This window comes from Saccharomyces paradoxus, chromosome XI (genome assembly GCF_002079055.1).
Source record: "Saccharomyces paradoxus chromosome XI, complete sequence".
Classification (NCBI taxonomy): Eukaryota; Fungi; Ascomycota; class Saccharomycetes; order Saccharomycetales; family Saccharomycetaceae; genus Saccharomyces; species Saccharomyces paradoxus.
Genome location: NC_047497.1, coordinates 380670 through 397951, shown reverse-complemented (window position 1 = coordinate 397951; position 17282 = coordinate 380670). Strand labels below are relative to the sequence as shown.

Below are 17282 nucleotides of genomic sequence, written 5' to 3'. Positions count from 1 at the left end.
GCGATCTACATACCAAGGAGGAATGGGTGCAACCGTTACTGACGACGGCCGCGCGGGGTTTTGTGCTGTGTGTGGTGTGCGGTTGCAGCGGCAGCAAAGGAGAGGCGCAGCAGGCCTTTCTTACTTTCTTTTTCTTCTTTTCTTTTCCACCTCCCCTTGGTGAGAGAACGAATGGGAACCAAAAAAAAAAGCACACATCTGCTGGTGGAAACAGGTATAGACACGGCCTCGGCGCATTCGTTCTCGCTCTCCTTCTGCCTCTCGTTCTCGCTGTAAAATGTGGTTTACTTCGTTATCCTCTGTACTGTAATTGTACTGCATTGTATTCTGTTTCCTCTACTGCTAGGTCACTGCCCAACAGCTACTGCTACCGAGACTGTGACGCTGAAGTTTATTCGCTCTAATATCCCACAAAGAACTCTATTACACACAGACAAGGCAAGGCAACGCAAGTCAAGGCAAGACCACAACCACATCCCCCTTCTTCCATCCATTCTGTGATATACGTACGACGCTAACAGTACCCACAACCGCAATGAACACCGGTATTTCGCCCAAACAGGACGACGCCTCTAACTCCAACCTACTCAACATAGGCCAAGACCATTCGCTGCAGTATCAAGGTCTCGAACACAACGACTCTCAGTACAGAGATGCTTCTCACCAGACATCTCACCAATACTTGAACCAGTTTCAAACTCAGCCTCCACAACAACAACAACAACAGCAACAACAGCAACAACAACAACAAGCGCCTTATCAAGGTCACTTTCAGCAGTCACCGCAACAACAACAGCAAAATGTTTATTTTCCACCACCTCCACAATCGTTGAGACAGCCTACTTCGCAGTCGCAACAACAACAACAATACGCTAATTCGAACTCAAACCCGAACAACAATGTTAATGTTAACGCGATACCTCAGGATTTCGGCTATATGCAACCAACGATCAATCAGCAACAATTTTCGGAACTATACAACTCCTTTCTAAGTCATTTGACTCAGAAACAGACAAACCCTTCGGTCACAGGTACGGGCGCGTCTGGCAACAACAACAGTAACAACAACAACAACAATAACACCAGTAGCGGCAATAATAGCACTGGCAGTAATCCTGCGCAACTGGCAGCCTCTCAATTGAACCCGGCAACGGCTGCGGCTGCAGCCGCAAACAATGCCGCTGGCCCAGCTTCATACATGTCTCAACTTCCTCAAGTGCAAAGATACTACTCGAACAACATGAACGCTCTGTCTAATCTTTTAGACCCTTCCTCTGCTAATGCCGCAGGGAATGCTAACTCCGCTACTCACCCTGGTCTGTTGCCACCTAACTTGACACCTCAGTTGACCCACCACCAGCAACAGATGCAGCAACAGCAACTGCAATTACAACAACAACAGCAGTTACATCAGCAGCAACAGCTACAACAACAGCAACAGCTACAACAACAGCACCAGTTGCAACAACAACAACAACAACAACAGCACCATCTGCAACAGCAACACCAACAGCAGCAACAGCATCCAGTGGTGAAGAAACTATCTTCGACGCAAAGCAGGATTGAGAGGAGAAAACAACTAAAGAAGCAAGGCCCCAAAAGACCTTCTTCCGCCTATTTCCTGTTTTCAATGTCTATAAGAAATGAGCTGCTCCAACAATTTCCTGAAGCGAAAGTTCCTGAATTGTCTAAATTAGCTTCTGCAAGGTGGAAAGAGTTGACGGATGATCAAAAAAAACCATTCTATGAGGAGTTTAGAACCAATTGGGAAAAGTACAGAGTGGTAAGAGACGCTTACGAGAAGACTTTACCCCCAAAAAGACCCTCTGGTCCCTTTATCCAATTCACTCAAGAGATTAGACCTACCGTCGTCAAGGAGAATCCTGATAAGGGCTTAATCGAAATTACCAAGATAATCGGTGAAAGATGGCGTGAGTTAGATCCTGCCAAAAAGGCAGAATACACCGAAACGTACAAGAAGAGATTAAAGGAATGGGAAAGTTGTTATCCCGACGAAAACGACCCAAACGGTAACCCAACCACCCATTCACACAAGGCCATGAACATGAATTTGAATATGGACACTAAAATCATGGAGAACCAAGACAGCATTGAGCACATCACGGCAAATGCCATCGATTCAGTTACCGGAAACAACAGTAACAGTACCAACCCAAACACGCCTGTTTCTCCTCCGATTTCTTTACAGCAACAGCCGCTTCAACAACAACAACAACAACAGCACATGTTGTTGGCTGACCCCACTGCAAATGGCTCAATCATAAAAAATGAATAACAAAAATAAAACAACTTTAATTTTCCACTGTAACATTATCCTACACAAACAACGAGAAAAAAGAATCTAAAGAAATTTTTTTTTGTTCCTTTTTCAGAATTTGTCCTATATTGTACTACTCTATTTCCTTATTACTACAACTTTTACTTTATTTAATAATTTTTCTCCCCCTTTTTTTTCTTTTTTTTTAGCTTCGGTGTATACATATTTAACGATATGTATATACGCATATGTGTAGCTTTCTTTCTCTTTACGTTTTTGTATTATACTTATCCTACACTCAGTTCAAATTTGTCCTTCATGATACTCAAGCGCAGCCTGACGAGGCGAGATGAAACAAAAAAATTAATTGATTTCGCCCAGGATCGAACTGGGGACGTTCTGCGTGTTAAGCAGATGCCATAACCGACTAGACCACGAAACCTATTAATTTGTGATGATTCTTACATTTTATAATCCCTAGTAAATATAAAAATTACTGTTGATGATGAGTACTAGATGGTAGTATTAATTAAGAGCCAAAGTAGATATTCTTGTACTGAAAATTGTGTGAATAATTAGATAATTGTTGGGATTCCATTGTCACTAAAGGCTATAATATTAGGTATACAGAATATACTAGAAGTTTTCCTCGAGGATATAGGAATCCACAAAAGGGAATCGATAGTTCTACATAGTGTTATTACCTTATCTTCTTTCCTTTTATACGTTGTCATTCATTTTCCTGTTACATTATCAATCCTTGCATTTCAGCTTCCATGAGATTGGATGACTGTTTCTCAATCTTTATGCCATCCTCTTACACCGCATGTGATAATATAGTAGTGGCATGAGTGCTACTAAATAGATGATATTAGAATTTCATTCCAACATATGCCATATGAGATTTAAAAAACACGTGCCTATCATCACCATATGTCCAAAGTGATGACTCATGTTTTTCATATATATATATATATATATAAATTCCAAGTTAATCTTGAATTAAAAGATCTTTATTTTAAATGCGTTCGCTAATTCACGGTCGCATATCATCCCCATCTTGAAACACCTTTGGCATCTACTGTCTAATTACTTAATACAATCACTATAGTTACTAGTGTGAACAATGATAAACCACATGTTCTACCATATAGAAATGCATATACTCAGGTACATAGACTCAATTTACATTTCTTATTTTCCACACGATATCACCCATTATCAATGACATAGCTGATATTTCCTCCACCGGCACGACCTGAATACAGCAATATATTATTTGTTCCAGTACCGCCTCAGAAATTAAATACTCAGTAATTTTGACCCCTTCCAGCACCATATGCACCACTGATACCAGCGCGTTTTCAGTTACTGGTGGGAATTTTACATGCTTACCTATCGATTTTTTCCTGTGGTTGTGCACGGTTGGATCGATCCTCAATTCCTTCAATATAAAAGAGTCCTGGCACAACTTCTGCCAAAGCTCGATAAATCTCTTGGAGACAAAATCACCAGAATATCTGATCATCTGCTCCACGCAAGTACACGCAGGTTGAACAATCGAATAGTCAGCACATAAGACGCACTGTATAATGGAATCCCATGTGCTAGCAACTTCCCTTATCAACAGATTATGTTGTGTTGATAATAAGGGGAAGATAAGCCTCATAGCAAAAAGAATTTGCACTCTTAATCGTTTTGATGGATGAGTTAATAATCTCTCCCCATAGCCCAAAATTTGCAATAATATTTTATATGAATCCCTTGGTATAGGTGAGGTCCACAGTTCAGCTTCCCCACTGGGACTTCCCTCCACCTCATCTTCTTCATCGTCGCTATCCGGCTCTCTCAGTTTGGAGTCGAAATATTCTTGAAAATTACTGGGGCCATTATCATCCTTCAAAAAATCGACGCCGTTCCCGTCTACCATGTCATCTTTAACATGCGTTTCTTTGTCTAGTATATTAAGTACTTGCTGAAAATCAGTCATACCCCAGGGTGAAAAGGTACTCTGTGAAATGTGTTGATTAGCTATTTTCAAAATCGTCTCATCAGTGATATACTTTTTTTTCATCTCCAAAATAATGATTTCAAATAGTTGGAAAAATTGAAGACACAGATCGCTATATCCATGGTAATAATCCAGAAGTTTGAATATCGTTTCAATAACATCTTTAAAGTTTTCAATGGTTTCATAGCCAGCCAATTGGCAAATCACCATTAATATTTGGCTAACTCTTTCAGTCATCCCGGAATTCAATCTCGAAGAAATAGATTCCACAAGATAATCTACGTTGCTTAAGATCATATTTGGGACAGATCCATGATATAGCGTATCTGCTATGGTTAACGCGCACGACTGGCCCACATGCCTGATGGTTTCAGAAGGTGATGCCAAGGCATCAATTACGGTATATATATAGTCAATCAATTCTGGTTGGAACTCATTTTTCATAACTGCACAAATAGTTTCAATAGAGAATAAAATCGTACATACGGCAAATTCATCACTTTTCTTAATGCCTTTACCTTCAATCTCCATGCTAATATCTTGAGAAAGTTCGTTACAAAATTCCAATACTATTAAACACGCTTCTTCAACCACAGAATACGAATCGTTGACATTTGGCTCAAATTGTAAATAATCATTTTCCCGCTTCGGTGGCTTTCCCACTGCCTTTAAAAAACTGGTACTTAACCATAGTGCCACAATCTTCTGTGTCCTTGGTGAATTAACTTGTTCCGAAATCAGCTCTATCACCACATCGTTGAGCATGTCTCTTTCTGATAACAAAGAGCCAATATGATATGTAAATTTTTCCAGTTTAAGTGACATATCTTCGGACAATCTCGGCAAAGCAATTACTGCATTCCTATTTTCTAAGTTTTCGAAATGTACCATAGTTGTTATTTGGCTACTTTCTTCAATTATTTTCTCCTTATGGTTGATTAAATTTGGAGGTTCAATAGATTCATTAACCGATTCAAATAAACATTTAATTGCCCCATTGACCACCATATCTTTTTCGTTATTTTTCTCTAAAATAGTAATTGCAAATGATAAAGACGATAGTTTATCCGCATTTTCAAACCGAATCATGTCACTGAGTTTATGCAGATCTTCATTGACAAGTTCCTTTAATTTTACCAAATGTGAGGATAATTTGGACATCGGATCACGCTGCAAATTTACTAAAGCGGATACCAACACGTTCTCACAATTATGTAAGGACTTTTCACATCTTGTTAAAAGGATTGATACAAACGTCGCTAATGCCTCATCGATTGCTTCGTTGTTTCGTTTCAATAATTTGGGTATAAAAGCCTCCAAAGCAATCTTGATTTGGCCAGAAGTCGCTCTCAACCAACTTGTGTCTCTATGGGTCTTGCCATCTGTGCTTGATAAAACGATAGGTTCATTAAACGAAAATGGTTGGTTTAACTCGTGTTTCAACTTTGCATCGCTCAACTCTCGAATATCTGTTAGCTTGTTTATCTTAACTTGCAAACTAAAATCATCATAAACCAAAACCAATAATTTTGCCAGAACCTCCAGCGTGCGAATGCACACTTTATAATGTGTTTGACGGCCTGGTTTGATAAGTATCTTGGTGAAGACAGAAACATTCCCCGGAAGTATAAATGAAAGCATTTCGCCATCAGATATTATGTCCTGAAATAGTATTTCCAGAGATGCCAAAACCTTCAATTGAAGCTCATTATTTTGAGGCGATTGCTCCAGAATTTTCAACAGAACAGTAACAGAATGTCCTAAGGCGGGAAGTAATTTAGATTTTGAATTCGTGAAGAACTCGTTACTGTACTGCTGCGATCTTATTGATTTGAAGAACTGACATAAAGCTAAACAACCGGCGTATTTGAACTCGTCTGATCTGGAAATTAATTTTTGATTTTCTTTATCAGAACTGATTAAAAATGTGATCAAGGGAAACAAATGTTGCCCCAATTGCTCGGAAAATTTACCATTAGATGACCAACATATCCGTAAGAGATGAAATATAATTAACAGGACGTATTCTGTTTGAGACTCACCGAGAGCTGGCTGTTTTAATAAACTTGCAATAGGAACGAAAACATAATCTGCAAATTTTTGGGAAAGTGAGTCGTCTTTGTATGTTGATAACTTCTCTTCAACTTTCTTTAAACATGCCAGTAGCGCTAACGAATTTGGATCAAATGATTCGGTAGGTAAAAAAGCGATCCTAGAAAGGTCAACACATGAAATCCTTATGTCCTTAAATGCATCTGTGTCGGAATCCATTTGTACAGAGCTCTAAACACCCAGCTATATAATCCTTTCTTTCGATGTGCATGTTCACTAAATTATGTTAAAGCATTACTAAAATAAAATGATAAAAACCCAAACATGCACTCAAGGATAATATACAAAATCACCAAACTCACCATATAAAGTGGTGCAATAAAATCAAATACAAATTATCCTTTTTTTTTTTACGTAGTGCAATATACAGAAGTTGAAGGTTACGTGAATACCAAAAATTTCACAATCCATATTTGGCCTTCTCCAGTTTCTCCAAGGAAGACAATAGTTCACCTTTACCGGCTAGCAAAGCTTTTGTATCTCCCAAAACAGCATGTGCCTCCGGATGAGGAACCCAAATAACATGAGCACCAAAGGCCTTAGCCGACTTTACACCGGGAATACCATCTTCGAATACTATACACTCATCAGGTTTAATATCAGTATGAAACTTTTCGTTCAATTCCTTTAAACCCAGCTGCCAAACGTCCGGGAAAGGCTTACCCCTTCCTTTTGGAATTCTTGGATCATCACCAGTTACAATGGCATCGAAAAGATTAAAACCCTCCCCTAAATGGCTTGTTTTACCGCGAAATTTAGTCTTGTTTGAAGAAGTACATAATGCAATAGGAAGATTCTTTGACTTTAAATATTTCAATAAATCCAATGCACCAGGCAGAAATTCGCAAGTACCCCATTTGAGAGATTGCAGGGCAACGTTTCTTTCGTCATACTCATCCAAAGTTATTGGTAATTCGTAGTATTCGATAACCTTCTTTCCTGCTTCCGGTCCTGGAAGTCCTTGCAATTGAATCTTCACATCCCAAGTTAAAGGGCCCTTACCAAACTCTGCCAGGGTTTCATTCAAAGTTTCAGTATAGATATCCTCTGTGTTGATGAGAAGACCATCCATATCAAATAGACATGCCTTCACTGCTACAGGATGTGTCATAATGAGGTAAACGATATGTTGCTTTTAGATTATTACCGTCAAAATAAACAAAAACAGTATAATAGAAGGCAGTGATGATTAAGAATCTCCAGCTTGGGGTTGGCGCGATTTAAATTTACCTAGATCGACCTAAATCGGTAATATTTTCCAACTAATTTCTCGAAAAATGTGTCATACAGGAAAAGGGTAACACTAAAAATATGCGTGTGATATTCAGTTCAGTTTGGTCTTTCTATGTTTAAACAAAGCTACCATAGTGGCTATAAATAAACTTTAATGCACGATTCATTGAGAATTTCCTAATGGAAGGGTTGCTTAGTAGATAATGTCACGGTGTCTTGAATTTTAAATTCAGTATATAGTTATTAGAATCAAGGAATGCTATCTACAAAGGAGGTAACGGTGATCTACACACAGGGCATTGTAATTTATAACTCATCCAGTTTTCGAGACACGAAGTATGAAACACATGATTACAAGGCGTTACCATGTAAGAGTGCTGATCCACTTTATGAGTTTCTGGAATTTCTTCTATGTAAATTGGGACATCTGACATACATATCGCGCAATCAACAGTGTTTTCAGCGGTTCCACCACCATGCTCCGATATATATTCGTTTGAAAGAGGCTTGAAATACGAGTATCCATCCGGAATTGTGTGCTTGGGCAAGAACCAGCGCGAGCCCAATATATCTTGAGAATATAGGATGCTAATTTGAAACAGTAGCCACAGTGATAAAAATACAACGAAATGAACATCTTTATGGTGCCTAAAGACGTTAGAAGAGTAAGTGAAAACATACACAACGGGCAAACTTCTAATTATTGTTGTTCCTATAACAAAACTCCACAATAAGGGCATTTTGTTTTGACTTCTATTCCCCCCAATGCTAGATCTTGTTCTTTCTCTTCTTGAAGGGATACCCTTAACAGCGTTACGGAAAATTTGGGGTATCCAGTAGGAATTTAATATAAAGATAAGGATATACTCAAATACCATCCTTAGTTGACGGGGCCATGATGTTGAACTCAATATTAAGAATGTGAAAATTATTAGCATAAAGAAAAACCTACCGTATAATGAGCCACCGATGGAACCTTCGTCAGGGATGAATGCGGGTCTCGGCCTATTCTCATCATATGTACCAGTGTTACCACGCAATAGATTGATAATTCCAACGTTTTGTTCGTTAACCTGCGAAGCGTAAATCGATATCAAATAACGTATTTCAAAAATAGATGCCAAGATAAAGCACGAGAAAGCACTTATCACCAGGGGTAAGTACAATTCGGGAACGACACTAGCAGCGACAAAGTACAAAGTGGCCAAAGAGCCGTCCACTAAGTTTATCATTGAGAAACAATAAAACGAAATTTTGTTGACCATGGATGGGGTGTTTGTATGGTGCATCTGAGTCAGCAGTAAATATATCTGGGCTGCAAAAAGTGCAATACCGAACAGTAAATGTCTTCTAATCGACATAATTTTTAATTCGTACCGTGTACCCTTCACATTATGAATCTCTAATCTTACACCGCAATCTGGAGAATACAATAATCCAGAGATAACATTTAGAGGCGGTAAACTAGACAGATTTGCCGGACGCCCCAAGGGCCAATTCAATTCATCGTCTATTAACTTGATCTGGTCTCTTGTGTATTGGTTCCATGGTTCCAATTGAAGAAAAGTCAAATATTCACATTTAAGGTTGGCATTATTATACGCATCTTGTACGTCCTTCATGGTCAGAACATCTGCATAATCCGTGAAATTCCAAAATTCATTAACGACTTCCTTGACATCATTGAATATTTTCTCATTATAATCATTCTGAAAGGACATGTAATGAGGAAGGGCGAACAATGAATGAAATTTAGAACTCTGAGATATAGAGAGAATTCTACCACGTTGGATATCATACACAGCCTTTGAGGAAATGGAATGCTTTTCCTTTTCAGCCTTGTCTGAGAAATCAATCTGAAGATTCAATAATTTCCAACGGTCATTTTTCTTATTTATGAAATTTCTCCTCAAATAATTATTGCTATCCTGAAGGTTGTTCATATGAGTGATTTGAATAGCTATTTCTCCATGCTGGAAACTCACATTATGGAGTTCCCCATAGGAGGGCCACTCTGACCAGTACGTTTCACCTTCAGGGGGAATATCCTCTGAAAAATCGGTTGCCGGTTCATAGAATCTGGGTACGGGCATTCTTATCTTTTCGTATTTTTTATTTGATACAAGGTCAACTTTACCTAACAGAGTACTGGTAATATTGGGGGGGAAAAGGTTGGAGGTGTCATCATTTGAAGTGTTCCAGACTTCAGTATTTATAGCGTCTATGATTTCGTTGGGCAAAACCATGTAGTTTTGGTTGGGAAACCATCGATCATACTCCTTTCCTGGTAATGGGTAAGTGGCATTTTGGAGAGGATTATTCAGCATGTCTTGGTAGCTTAGTTTGAACCCAGTAATATTTCGGAAACTATCTGTGTATGTCATATTGAGGAATGCACCATGTTCTGTTCGGAACTGTTGCTTCAGTCTCTGGAGTTGATTGAACTCATATTGAGAGGATACACCATCACCACCGGGTGTGGAGAAAAATAGGAAAAGGATCACTATTATGAACACCAGAGTGTTGCCATCGATTTCCATGCTGTAATTTTGCCTTCGCTGGCTGCAAGATTTTCCTCTTTTGTTGAAATTAGTTGAAATACAGGGACAGTGTAATAGAGGATAGTGAACGCGCCTTTTAACAATGTCTTTTTACGCGATAACGAATAAATGATAATCCAAACTTATTACCTTTAACTTACGTTTATCCTATTTCCCTAAAGTTCACAAACCCTTACCCCGCCAAAGGAAAAATCTCTATATTTCAAGGTTACGCTAAATAGATACATAGCCTGATGTGGGTAGGAACTATGGGAACTAGGAATTTTTTATATCATTATTTTTTCTTTCTGTATAAGTCTAAACATATAAATGTGTATATATTAGAGATATATAACCCATTGAAAAAAAAACAGCGTGTAGTAGAATAAATAACCTAACGGAGAATTGAAAGTAAAAAGAAGATTGCAAGCCGGATCTTCAATGCTCCAAGATTTGCAAATTACCAGTAACAACGACGTTTTCTAATATAGAGCCGTTTGGAATATCGATCTTATGACCGTCGGAACAAACGATGATGACGGTACCCCTTAGAGTGACATCCTTACCTAAAAAGACGTTACCAGTAATGGTCAAATGGTCTAACTCGACAATTTTTGGGATGTGGGGAATTCTTGCGTTGAAACCAGAAACTTTTTTGAAATGTGAGCCCAACTTGATTAATGGGTTTGGACCGAAACGAGATGGGTCTAACTTCAAAGAACCGTGCTCCAAACGGAATAGATCTGATTTAACCAGCAACAAATCGGAACAGGTCTTGACAGGCAAGAATCTTGATCTTGGAACAACAACACCGTGAGCACCATCAAAATGTCTAATGGCAGCACCGCAAGCGGTTTCCAGTTGTAAGACATTAATTTCGTGTCCGTCTCTTGTTATAGTTTTTTGGTTTGGAATGATTTCCATTTCCAAATTGCTCGATTCGATCAACCTCTTGACTGCTTTCAAGTTAATCCATAAGTTATTCGTGTTGAAATTGGTAAACTTTCTGATGTTTTTGAATTCGTCGATGTGCTCTTTTGGAACTTGGGCGACCTCCAATAAACGGACTTGACCATCATACGAAATCAAAGTACCACCTTTAACATCGGCTCTGGTCTTATCGGTTAATTCCATTATGTATTCGGCACCGGTCTCGATCATGTGGTTCAAAATCTTCAAATCGACGGTAGCTCCCAAGTTGTCACCGTTAGATACAAACAATACTTCTCTTCCTTGAGCAATTAAGGCATCCAGTTCACCAGAGACGTGTAGAGATTCAAACAGATCACCGTGACCTGGTGGATACCAAGCGTCAAGTGGAGAATCGTATTCAGTGGGGACAGGCAACAGAGAATCCTTGTACACTCTTGGGAACCTGGATTGATTGAAAGATCTGATTCTGATTCTGTTAGCGGAGTATTTCTTAATCAAATGTTCTGTGTCCTTGTCAGTGTTGAAAGAATTCATCAACAGCAATGGCACGTCACTGTCGTACTGTCTGTTCAAATATTCAATTTGACGAACAGACAAGTCCAAAAAGGTGTTTCCTTCCCTCACTTCAATAACGGATTTAGGGCCAACACAGCCCATTGAGGTACCCAGCCCACCGTTCAACTTCAAAACAGCCAATTTTGAAAGGTTTGAGACATTTTCGGGCTGCTGAGAAATAATCTCATACTTGACCACTTCATCTGGGTTGGGAGAGTTAATCTTGTCCCATTCTAAAGTAGTTCTAGAGGATTTCTCTACCAAATATCTCCTGAAAAGCGTGAAAAACGAATCCAGTTCGTTCTCAAATCTAGCGCGAGCAGCATCATCAAGTTTGCTAGAGTCCGCTAACTTGTTTAAAGCATTTCTCATTTGTGAGGCAGCAACACTGTTTGTGTTGCTCTCGAATGCATAAGTGGAATGTGTCTTAGTGTGCTTCTTAGTGGACATTATTATGTTATGATACACTTGCTGTGGGAGTTATATTATATAATCGGAACAGGACTAGGCCTTTTAACGGTGCTGATGTAGAAAAAAGTAGAAATTGAACTTCCAATATGAAAAACTATAACTTTTATCTCTTGTACCTTCTGGAAGAACTTTGTTGTTTGTTTAGATTTATATACTCAATCCAAAACAGGGAAAGGGAAAGCAAAAACGGGCCGAGCCCAAACAAAGAGGAAGCGCGTCAGGCTGTTCGAGAAGGGGCGGGGGGAAAGGGGATCAGGTTACAAGATGACTGTACAGGGATCTGTGTGGCAATAAACCGACACCGTAACTTGGGACTTCGCAAGCGCCAGAACTAAGTCAGTAGCAACAGTAGTAGCAATGATACCAGCTGTAATAGCGACAACCGGCGGTAGCAACGTGCGCAATAAGGACCATGCCCCTGAAAAAGTATGCTAAAAGTAGGAGAAAGAAAGACCCCTTTAGCTGTGGAAGAGGAAGGTACTCTCCGTCCATTGTCTGCACGCGCCCCTGAGCTTGGCGCCTCTCGAATACTGCGGAAGATGGTGGAGCTCCAGAGCCAAAGGACCAGCGCACCCTGGCAAGGCAGTATTGTTACAGGTTAAAACAGCTAGTGTGTATGTGTGTACGTATTATTTATGTGTTTTATTTAAGTTGGTCATTGCATGGTAGTTCTTTACACCGATTTCGGTCTGAGGGGAAGGGAGAGCCTGACTTACAGGAGAAGGGAGCGTAGTCATCTGTCAGTACCAACCTAACTCGGAATCGTCCAACAGCTTCCAGCCGATACTGACGAAGTTTTCCAGGGCAACGTTCTCAAGCCTGGACTCCACTGCGGCTGCTGGCGCCGTTGTCGGTTGTGTGCTCAAAGTACGGCGTTCTTCAAGCAATGCCTTCATAACTGATGACTCGCGGAGGCTTTGGCCTGATCTTGTCCACATGACGTCGTTTCTGGTAGCAGGTGAAAGTCCTCCTGTCAAGGACATAATGGGCTTATTGAGTTCATGCTCGAAGATCTTGAACGGCTTGATCATTGTAAGCACGCTGGTAATCTGAACTACTTCATTCATCGAGTTTGACAGCTTCATGACCAAGTCCTGTGACTTCTTGGTGTCTTGGGTATTCTGTGTGGTAGTGGCTGTCATCATTATGCTAATGAGTGATGTAGGCATTTGCTTGACCAGTTCGGTGATGTTGTAGACTTCGTGCAGGATGGCAATAGCAAAAGGGGAAATTACTCCCCGGCACAGGTCTGAAAGGATTGTACCAGTGTCTTGTTTCAAGCCCAATAATTTCTTGTAAAAATCTGGGTTCCCCTCGGATGGAGGTGCAGCGTCGACATTACCAGTCACTGGGGACGAGCTCATAGCAGATGGGGTCTCTTGTACCGTAGAGTCATTAGTGGGCGGGTTCGGAGGTCTATAGTTAAAATCAATACTGTTTGTGGGGTTTAGTCTTAATATCAATGTCAATACTTGCAAAATTATTGATATTAATGAACACAGAGAATCTGCTATTTTCGAACTCAGGTCCAACGTTAGTTCTGAGTAGACTTCCGTTTCTGAATCATATAACGACAATAAACAGTTAATGAAATTGTGCTTTCCAATTAATAGTTTACAAAATAATTGCGCTACCGATATGGGTTGAGTCTCCACATATTCCGACAATAATGAAGAAGATTTGGCAATATCGAACCCAGGCTTCCTAGCCGCGTTCATTGATATTCTATTTCTGGTCAGCTCACTCATCAACTCACCCAATTTCAAACTTTGCAAAACGCTTTTCAATCTCAATTGGCTCTGCTCTAGGCACCATTTTGAGGCTAAATCATTAGAAAAAAACCTTTCTGTAGAACCTTGGATGGAAATGTTTAATAGCTTGGGCCCACCGAATGCACAGCTCTGTAAAGAATCAAAAACTGAAAGCAAGACGTATAATCTTTTGAATAGCACTGAATAATGACTCATATTTTCGTCCATGGAGTTTGGTGAATTGGATGGATTCATATGCCCAGCACTTTCTGATCCAATTTCAAATTCGGACGTTTTTGTATTCTCATTTCGCGTGTTAACCTCGTCATCAACTGGGGCCGTCGCATCATTAATATCTGGCTCCGGAAACAGCAATAGTTTGTATAGTTTAAATTCGTTGAAAATTGTTACTGACATTCCCAGTACGAATGAATTATCGTATCCAACAAATGCCAATATGTAATTTAAAAGAATAAAAGTGGATAGATAGATAACCTTGATCTTCGGCGAAATTTGGTCGTTGTTTTCTCTGAATTTGGGATGGATATCTACGATTTTTTGAAAACATTCATTAAGAGCGGCAATAAAAACGCTTTGTACTTCTAAAGTATCCTGTACTTCATTATGCGAATCACGTCTTGTTTTCTCAGTATCATCTCTTGCCGCGGCTGTGGTGAACCCAGCTTTGTTGTTGTCATTTCCTGGTGACATAGGCATGCCAACAATATTATCAAAAAATTTGCCACCTGGCTTTTGTTTCAGAGCCACACGAACTAACAATTCCAATGAGTTTCTGAACCACAGAATAACATATGAATTGACTTCGTGTATATTGGAAATTGGCTGAGTGTTAACTAACAATAAATCACTGGTCAAGGTCGTTTTGTTTAAAGGTATGATCGGAAATCCTACATGTATGAACTCATAGTAAGTATCTATCAGATCCACATCGGATATCTGTCCATACGCGATAGTTGTCATTGGGTGAGAAGAATCTTTGGATGTTATAGAAATAGAAGAATCTCTCTTTGGCTTCGCCTTCTTGGATACGTAACTTTTCCTGCGCTTTTTTGTACTTCTTTGCGGTGTGGATCCGGGGCTGGATGCTTCTAAGGCTGCTGGTGTCGTTACAGATTCTTGGGAATGTTGAGATGGATCCTTAGAAGAACCGCTATTATTGCTACCATTATGGTTGCTAATATCGCCATTATTATTTTCATTACCATTCAGTCTGTCCGCAGATATTGTTACCGATACTGGGGCTGATTGTCGCCTTTTATTTACATCCAAGTCGGATGAAAATTGCGGCACCTCCTGTCCTTGAAGTCTTTGTGTTTGCTGTGCAACATTTACAGGATTTGTGGATGTACTCGTAAACATGGCAGGTGCACTGGGGGACATAGCCTCGCTGGCAACTGATCCTTGTCTGGAATGAAATCCATTGGCGGCAAATTGACCAAAAGATGATATCGATGGGTTGTACGGTTGCTGCTGGGAAAACTGAGAATACGAGTATAGATTCTGTCCTTGTTGTAGCTTTTGTTGCGCTTGCGCCTGTGATTGTTGCTGGGGTGGGGGAAGCTGAGGCTGGCCACCTAATAAAAGAGAATTTGAAGTGTTTCGTAGCAAAGAAGGTATGGAACTTGATCTTCTTGTCTGTTCCTCATTGTGGTCATCTGTAGGAGCTAGTAAACCAGAAGTTCTTATAAAGGACCAGTAACCACCACTGCCAGAGGCACTACCTGAGCCGGCGATACTCCCGTTTGCATTGCCAGAATCATTAGTGGTTTTATTCGTTATGGGGGATTGTTGAACAGTGTTATAAGACAACTGTTCGTTCGGATTTAATGTTCTTACCGATATATCGCTTTGCAAAGAATCAATAGATCCCTTTCTTTGATGTTGAAACTCATGGTAGGGGACTTTCCAAAACTGCTGCTGCCCAATATTACCGGCGGGTATGGTTGGTTGAATCGCTGAGTTCGAGTAACCAGGAGGCACGCCACCAGCTTGAGGAATGTACTGTGTTAGTGGAGGCAATAGAACTGAATTAGATCTCGAAGGAGTACTTGGGACAGTGTTACTATTGACAGCGTTGTTGCCGCTATTGCTCATGCTATTGTTCGTATTGTTACCGTTATCAAACGTATTATATGATCTTGCGTTATTGTGGTCTTGTATTTCGTTAGTCCTCGGATGGCTAGTGCTCCTCGTATAGCCTTTCGAGGGCCCTCTTTTCAAAGGAACCCTTTCAAAACCACAACGGTCTCCATTTCTTTGACAGTTTGAGCAGACACCCTTTTCGTCTTTATAATCACATTTAATCTTCTTTTTACGACACTGATCACATGCCCGAGAGGCCTTTGTTCTTTTCTTTATTGCGTGACTAGCTGCTGCTGCGGAGTCCATATCGTCGGGACTATTGGAAGTACCACCGTTCTTAGTGGAGTCACTGGAGTTTGTCGAAACAGCGTTCAGCTCGTTCATAATTTAAAATATACTGGAGTTTGAGAGAAGAGTATAGCTTCTTTACCAAAGTAAAAAATTGAAGAAGCGTATTATTGTTGCACCAATGAAAATTGCGGGAAGGTACTGCACAATATTATACAAGGGAGAGGCGATTTCTGACGAAGTCTAGGGTCAAAGAGCAGAATATGTTGGATGGACAATACTCAAGTCTCAAAACTCCAAGTATGATTCCTAACTGACGCGCTCTTATTTTGACTTGCTTTAATTTTTGAATTCTTGTTACTACTACTATTTTTTTTTTTCCTGTTTTTCCTTAAAAGGTTCCTTTCCATAATCGTCTTGCCTAGTTACATGAAAAAAAGGAAAAAACTAAAGGAAGATGCACAAAGCAACCACGGTTTTTTATGAGCCTAATACCTGCTGTTTCAAGAAGCTCGGATCATTAGTGAGGTTATATAGTTTTCAATTGATATAATGTTGATTATTCTATCTCTGTTGGTTATAGCCCACCTCACAAAAAACGATAATCGATGTTCGTACGCATGTCATATGACCTCCCTGCCTATTTTAATAAAGGCCTGAGAGAACAACTGACTTGCATGAACCCGCGCGCAAAACGATCATATTGGTACGGCTTCAGGAGCAATCACATTGAATAAAATGATCCTGTAAAACGACCTCTACAGGGACCATCCGTTCACTAGGTAGCGTAAGACAAGTAACTACAAAATGCTGTGGCATGTATATTCTATTACTCAGAGCGTTTGACAAAAAAATCTTCTCCCTTTCATTAAAAACGAATCGAAGAGCTGGGTTTATAGCATTGTCACTAAGGACGTGGTCTCATCATAAACAAATAGAATACACATGTTATGTTACATAGGAAGGACCGAAAAAGCCAGGGAAAATTAATAAGGACAGCATTGGTG

The 17282-nt window shown here is 39.9% G+C and overlaps 6 protein-coding genes and 1 non-coding gene across 7 annotated transcripts; 1 reads left to right on the top strand and 6 right to left on the bottom strand.

The window, feature by feature from the left end:
- Positions 1-535: 535 nt before the first annotated feature.
- IXR1 (DNA-binding transcription repressor IXR1) lies at positions 536-2296 on the top strand (the record flags this gene model as incomplete). Its single annotated transcript, XM_033911702.1, has 1 exon — positions 536-2296. One exon carries the CDS (start codon positions 536-538, stop codon positions 2294-2296), a length of 1761 nt encoding a protein of 586 aa, XP_033767593.1.
- Positions 2297-2646: 350 nt separating this feature from the next.
- SPAR_Ktrna11V lies at positions 2647-2720 on the bottom strand. The gene has a single exon. It is a non-coding gene; the product is annotated as a tRNA-Val (tRNA).
- Positions 2721-3458: 738 nt separating this feature from the next.
- TTI1 (Tti1p) lies at positions 3459-6560 on the bottom strand (the record flags this gene model as incomplete). Its single annotated transcript, XM_033911701.1, has 1 exon — positions 3459-6560. The coding sequence occupies one exon, from the start codon at positions 6558-6560 to the stop codon at positions 3459-3461; it is 3102 nt and encodes a 1033-aa protein (XP_033767592.1).
- A 241-nt stretch (positions 6561-6801) lies between these two features.
- SPAR_K01760 (haloacid dehalogenase superfamily protein) lies at positions 6802-7512 on the bottom strand (the record flags this gene model as incomplete). The annotated part of the gene is made up of 1 exon (XM_033911700.1): positions 6802-7512. One exon carries the CDS (start codon positions 7510-7512, stop codon positions 6802-6804), a length of 711 nt encoding a protein of 236 aa, XP_033767591.1.
- A 385-nt stretch (positions 7513-7897) lies between these two features.
- On the bottom strand, positions 7898-10174 carry TUL1 (ubiquitin-protein ligase TUL1; the record flags this gene model as incomplete). The annotated part of the gene is made up of 1 exon (XM_033911699.1): positions 7898-10174. One exon carries the CDS (start codon positions 10172-10174, stop codon positions 7898-7900), a length of 2277 nt encoding a protein of 758 aa, XP_033767590.1.
- A 438-nt stretch (positions 10175-10612) lies between these two features.
- On the bottom strand, positions 10613-12112 carry UGP1 (UTP glucose-1-phosphate uridylyltransferase; the record flags this gene model as incomplete). Its single annotated transcript, XM_033911698.1, has 1 exon — positions 10613-12112. One exon carries the CDS (start codon positions 12110-12112, stop codon positions 10613-10615), a length of 1500 nt encoding a protein of 499 aa, XP_033767589.1.
- Positions 12113-12873: 761 nt separating this feature from the next.
- Positions 12874-16371, bottom strand: RGT1 (Rgt1p; the record flags this gene model as incomplete). The annotated part of the gene is made up of 1 exon (XM_033911697.1): positions 12874-16371. The coding sequence occupies one exon, from the start codon at positions 16369-16371 to the stop codon at positions 12874-12876; it is 3498 nt and encodes a 1165-aa protein (XP_033767588.1).
- Positions 16372-17282: the final 911 nt, after the last annotated feature.